Source organism: Mesoplodon mirus (assembly GCF_964341445.2).
Source record: "Mesoplodon mirus genome assembly, chromosome: 9".
NCBI lineage: Eukaryota > Metazoa > Chordata > Mammalia > Artiodactyla > Ziphiidae > Mesoplodon > Mesoplodon mirus.
This window is the reverse complement of record NC_138985.1, coordinates 46,273,566-46,280,015: the sequence shown is the minus strand read 5'-3', so window position 1 is coordinate 46,280,015 and position 6,450 is coordinate 46,273,566. Positions and strand designations below refer to the sequence as shown.

The following is a 6,450-nucleotide window of genomic DNA, read 5'->3' as shown; positions in this document are numbered from 1 at the left end:
CCTTCCGATTGCACAGATTAAACAAGAAAGTATTACATATTTCATCTTTACAAAACATCTTATTGATTTAAAAAGATCCATACTATTGATAAAGTTCATGATGAAACATATATGTAATAAGGAGACTAAAATATTTATTTTACATATCTACAGTATGTATTGTCCTATTTCTAGATCAACCACAAATTACACAAGGAAATATTTAGATACATGAAAAAGCTTCAGAACATAAAAAATTAACATTTTGAAAAAAATCACTTGTGAAAGCTCATTAAATAATAACATTGACAAATAAATAGTTAATCAGCTTTACTTATTAGCTGCTGCCATGCATTTCTGGGATTCCATTCCAAGCGAGGGTCAGCATGCAGGGTATAATTTCATACTATGAGACTGTAAAAAGCTACAGGGCTTATTTTTGAAGTGAAATGTAACAAAGTCTTTCACTCTTTCAAAGGGCAATCACTCTTGGCTGCTAAACTGTTCCCATGAAGATTACCAAAAAAGCACCTTCCTGAAGTGTTAACCTGAAGATTCATGGCAACAATTTTCTTTTAAAACTTTTCAATTCTGAAGAGGTTTTGTTGGGGGCTGGGGGAGATGGATTGGGAAATGAAGGGTAACTGAGAAGCCCTTTTCCTTTTTAAAAAGTAATGATTCAGTGACATGTATAGTATCACCAGTCTTTCAAGAACTAATACTACAGGATGTGTGGAATTAATACTACAGGATGTGTGGCATTTAAATGCAAATCCCACTCATGGATGTGCGTACATCTTGAAAAACTTGAAAAGAAAAAGCTATTTCCAAAGAAGCTCCTGATACTTAGGACAGCTTGCTGGGTTTGATCAAAGCAGAAAGCATATATTTTCAAGTAAGAAAAGAGCAGTGGCAGGCTTGAGTCTTCCGAGCAATCAAATCTGTAAAGCAGATGGTTACCAGTCAGTCCAGTTTGGAGAGCCTGAATTCTAACTCATGCTGTGCTTGCTGGATTTGCTGGCTCTTTTCCGCTCTCTGTGATGCTGGGCTGGCTTGGCAGGAGACACGCTCTCAAAATTATGACTGGACTCATTGTGCTGCCGCGTGTACCTCTTGCACTTGCAGGCGGTGACCACCGTGATTTTGTAGGTGCGTGTGCTGCCATCTTGGCACTGCAGCTGGATTCTCTGGGTACGCGTTTTGTCATTGACACACCTCCACTCCTGGGAGCTCCTTCTGCTCCAGTACTTTGTTCCATAGCCTCCTCCGATCCAGTTGGGGAGCACAGGCAGGGGCAAGCATTCGCCAGCGCACACCAGCTCCTTCAGGGGGCTGATGCTAGTGCACTGGCCGTCAGAGATGTATTTGGTGGAACGCAGTTCCCGGCAACCTACTTGAACTCGAGCTGCAGGAAACAGGAAAAAAATGTGCATCAGAGGCAAAAAAACAAACGGACAGTTTTTTTTAAAGTAATCTGCAATGACAAAAATAATGTCCAAATGGCCAAATAGGAAGCGAACACCTATTTTATTTTCACAATGCAAAACACTGCCTGGATGGTTGTAGAGAAAGCTTTCATGAAAATTATCAGCTTATATGGCTACAATTTATGGAATAAAATAAACTGGGCCTGATTTTTTTTTTTCATGTATAACATTAGCTAATAGCTTACTGGAGTATATGAAAATCCCATTTTCTTAGTCTTACTCCCCAATAAGTATTAAGCAGGTCTTACATTTATGTGTAAATATTCATTCTTTAATGAGCTAAGAAGGAGTATACTTTAATGTTCTTTTACTCATGGGTCATATTAGTTAATGTCTGCAAGTGCTTTTAATTAGGTTTTTAAAAAAAATCTATTGAGAAAATGTGGAAAATATTTAAATATTGTGTACAATGCAATCCATAATATTTTGTTTCAATTACGAAATTCAGCTGCAGAGAATCATATATACATATGTGTACATTTGACATTTTGCATATCAAACTTAATAACTGCATTTTAAGCATAAATTCCCAAGCTGTCTTTTAAAAACACAAATATTAAAATGTTTAAATGCAAAATGTCACTACAACTCAATATTTAAAGAATATAAAACCCCCTAAATCAGGAACGTATGGTTGCCATAACAACTTGGCTACATTTCCATGAATTTTATGGCAGAAAAATGCCTAACATGTCTGATTTACAACTGCAAAAGGAACTACAGTGTTCGTTTCCTGAATATTGGTCATGGCAAACTTTTTGTTTAGTCATTTGAATTTGATAAGCATGTTCTCTAATTGACAGTTTCTCATTACATGCCTTACATAATTAAAGCAAAAATTAATCTTGAAATATTTGAGTTTTCCTTTCCATTGCTTTGTTATCTAAACTTGAGGAGAATTGCCTGTAACAAGCTTGGGGAAAACAATCGAGCCTTGTTAACCAGAAAAATACGTATATTTCAAAGTACAGACTGCTGACACTTAAAAAATAAAAATTATCAGGGACATTGAAGTGGTCTTGCATAGAATATTGAAAGCTAGTATGGAGTAGATACTAAATTAGGAGTTTTACTTCAGCTCTGTACCCCAGTACTAGTAAGGTGAGAGATATAGGCTAAAGGGATGTGATAGTTGTGAAAAAATTTAAGGTATATGCACATACATCTGTGCGGGTACAGAGTGTGAGACTGAAATTAAAGTGTAAACTAGCTGGCTGGTCTGGGTACTCTGCCTGTCTGATTCTGATCCCAGTTCACCTTCCTGCAGCTACCTTAGGAATGCACCTGGAAACAGCTGGAGATGATTTTGACCTGTCTAGCTCTTTGTTCCTGTTCATATAGAGATTTGGCATTTTTGCAGTGACAGTTCATTGACAATGAATACCTACCACATTGCTCGGTAATCTAATAATAATAAAGTAGTTCCTGTGTACCTAAAAGCAACCATCCTCATGAAAATTAAAACACCTTGGTTTTCTTAGAAAGACAGTAACAGTCACATTTGCTTTGACTTTTCAGAGGTCGAAACTCCTTTTAGCACTTGAATGATGAGTGCTTGAGGATCCAGGACGAGCTAAAGATTTGTGTAAGATTTCTTGCGTACTGTTTCTCTGTATCTCTTTTAAAACCCTATTACTAGCATGTGAACTCTTCTAAAGGAAAGGAGTGAAGTAAAAGAAGAAATTTGAATCCCTCTAACTAATCGTCAATGAGTCTGTCAATTAAGCAAACAGAAAGAAGAAAAATATTTTCTATACAAAGTATTATTGTACTGTCATTATTTTATATCTCTAAAGTCATGAAAGTTTCCCCAGTCTCTCACAGAAATATACAGTTACCTAAATTTTGATCTGGTTAATGAGGAATTATTTTGGAGAATATGATTCTCCAGTGTTTTTAGTTTTATCCCTCTTTCTCAAAGATCATCATCCAAACTTCAACTTTTTCACTAGACATGTTTTAGAAATCAGTGTGAGCCATTTTTTTCCCCCCAAAGCTTCTTTTTTTCCCTTGTGATTTCCCATACATGCTTTGGTTAATTACCTTTATACACTTTACCAGAATTGCACATGTCCTGAAATAAACAGAAAACAACCTGAATTTAACTAGAACAACACTTTGTAAAAATTTTCATCTTGCATGATTTTAAAGAAGCAACAGTCTAATTCCTGGAAACATTTTCTTTTGGAATGTTTAGAAACTTAAGTCTGTGCCTACATTATCAAATCACTGTTTTAGTAATGTTAACTTTGTAGGGAAGAATGCCAATATACACGTGCAGCAGATTTTCCCAGATTGTTTAGCAAAACGTATATGGTTCAGGTTAGTTAGCAATGAAACAGTTCTACAGGAATGTGAGCTAATGCTACCAAATAAGAAAAAACCAAATCCATGGAAGTAAAACACACTTACTGTTCCGATCCAGTCCAGTGTCACTGAAATGCCTGCCTCCATTTCTGGCTTGATTCATCGTGCTGTTGTTGCTGGGCTGTGCTGGAACAGGTTTAACCACATGTGAATAAAGGATTTCTGTGGCATCATTTTTAAAAGCCAAACAGCTTTTCATTAGGATGCATGCAAGGGGAATGAGATAGAAATGAATGGCAGGAGGAAGCATGGTGAGTAGAGGATTTGCTTGGCTGGAGAGCTGGTTAATTCCTTTCCCTCTGCTTCTGCACTGTAACTGTGAAATTCCTCCTCAAGGTTCCCTTTATATATCCACTGAGGTTTGGCGTTCATTCAGGTGTAAAGTTGTGTAAAGCTTCAGAGTGAAAACACAGAGAAGGGGTGGGATCCCTACATGACCCTGCAAAAGAATTTTACCAATGGAAGAGAAGACTACAGAAAAGGAGGAGCTTGGTATACAAATTGCCTGAAATTTCAGAGTTGGACTTCATCAGTTGTCTGTGGGCTGAAGCAGCCAGGCACACTCTATAGTAACTACAGCCTCTCTCTCTCTCTCTCTCTCTCTCTCTCTGTGTGTGTGTGTGTGTGTGTGTCTCTGCCATTTCCTTTCCTAAATCTAGTTCACATTCGGGTTTAATTTAAATGAAAATATGCTGCTGTTCATTTGAAGAGATTTACATTCCCACAGTTGTTCTGTATTTGCGATAGGGAGAGGGTTCATCCCAGATAATAAGAGGAATTCAGGAGTTAAATATTGTAGGGCTTGCATGAAGCACCTAATTAGTTAAACATATCTTGTTTCTCAAGACGCAAACCACCATTTTTTTTCTTAAATGTATGGGCACAGAGCTAAAATCTACCCCCTGGACACACTTAAATAATGCAGCTTTGATCTGCATGAACTGCTGCGCTCCTAGGTAAATTATTGCCAGGGGTTCTGTGTGGAGAATAATGAGCATAGCTCTGTCTGCATTAAAGTAACTAATATCAATTTTCATCTTAAAAATGTGACACAAGCGTTAACATTCATTGCCTTATTTTACGTGAAAGAAAGCCATTTCTGACAGATTATTGTTTAGCAAATTAAATTCAAGATAATTTTTACAAGGTTTTTCATTTGCTGCAGAACACATGTTCTACCTGCATTTACTGAACATTTTGTTCATTACTTCCTTTGGCTCTGCTGCTCACATAAGAAACATGGTAGTTTTCTGTTAATCCACACAGGCACAGATGTTCCATTCATTACTACTAGGCCACTAATCTCTATCCTTAAAACAATTATGAAATTCCAACTGATTGGTGGGACATTTTGATTGGAATCAAAATTCTGAATCTCTTTTCAGTGTTTTTTTTTTTTTTTGCAGTATGCGGGCCTCTCACTGTTGCGGCCTCTCCTGTTGCGGAGCACAGGCTCCGGACACACGGGCTCAGCGGCCATGGCTCACGGGCCCAGCCGCTCCGCAGCATGTGGGATCTTCCCAGACCGGGGCACGAACCCGCGTCCCCTACATCGGCAGATGGACTCTCAACCACTGCGCCACCAGGGAAGCCCTCTTTTCAGTTTTAAATCCATTTTTTTGCAGTTCGTGTGGCTATTAAACTCACCTTATGGCATGGATACATCTCTTTATAAACTTTTTCCTATTGTAACTGCTATTCCTATCTATCTGTCTATCTATCTATCTATCATCAGTCATCTGGGTTTTTCCACAGTGGCATTATCAGCATTTTGGAATAGATACTTCTTTGTTATGGGGGGGGTGGCATTCTGTGAGTTTAGTAGCATACCTGGCTTCTACCCACTAGATGCCAGTAGCACCCCCAGTTATAACCAAAAATGCCTTCAGACATTGCCAAACGACCCTGTGAGCTAAAATGACTCCACTTGAGAACTACTTGTTATCTATCTCTATCTCACTACAAAAGAAAATACAATTAAGAACAAAAGACTAATTATTTAGTAATACTAAGGAATAATTAGGAGAAAAATGGTACTGTGGTTTTACTTAAAAAAAACAACAGCTTCTCTTTTATTTTTTTTTCCAAGTAAATATAGCCTTTTTATTAAAATGTGTTTACCATGAGAGAGGTTATCAGTATTACTCTTTTTTTTTTTACATCTTTATTGGAGTATAATTGCTTTACAATGGTGGGCTAGTTTCTGCTTTATATCAAAGTGAATCAGTTATACAACAGCTTCTTTTTTAGAGGTAGATACTGAAATATTCCTAGATGAAATGATATGATGCCTGGAATAAACTTCCAAAACAACATGAGAGGGGGGTAGTTAGGTGTGTGGATGGGGCATGATTTGATGGCTGTTGGGGCACGATTCTGGATATTCTATTCTGTTTACTCTTGTATATGTTCAAAATTCTACATAATCAAAAAATTTTTAAAAACTAAATTAAAAAAACTCAATATATACATACAAGTAAGTCCTCTACATACAAAATAGTTCGTTCCCAGAGCATGTTCATAAGTCCAACAAAGTTAGCCTAGGGACCCAACTAACACAATCGGCTATATGGTACTGTACTGTAGTAGGTTTATAATTGTTTTCACACAAATAATA

At 37.2% G+C, this 6,450-nt stretch overlaps 1 protein-coding gene across 1 annotated transcript; it reads right to left on the bottom strand.

Moving 5' to 3' along the window:
• Positions 1–967: 967 nt before the first annotated feature.
• Positions 968–4,098, bottom strand: SOSTDC1 (sclerostin domain containing 1). The gene is made up of 2 exons (XM_082632301.1): positions 3,879–4,098; positions 968–1,384 (listed from the first exon to the last, which is right to left on the bottom strand). Exons 1-2 carry the CDS (start codon positions 4,081–4,083, stop codon positions 969–971), a joined length of 621 nt encoding a protein of 206 aa, XP_082488427.1. The 5' UTR covers positions 4,084–4,098; the 3' UTR covers position 968.
• Between the last annotated feature and the right edge of the window lie 2,352 nt (positions 4,099–6,450).

Coding starts and splice junctions, on each gene's coding strand:
- SOSTDC1 (XM_082632301.1), bottom strand. CDS start 4,083: ATGCTTCCTCCTGCCATTCATTTCTATCTCATTCCCCTTGCATGCATC. Junction 1,385..3,878: donor CACTGGACTGGATCGGAACA/GTAAGTGTGTTT, acceptor TGTTTCCTGCAG/CTCGAGTTCAAGTAGGTTGC.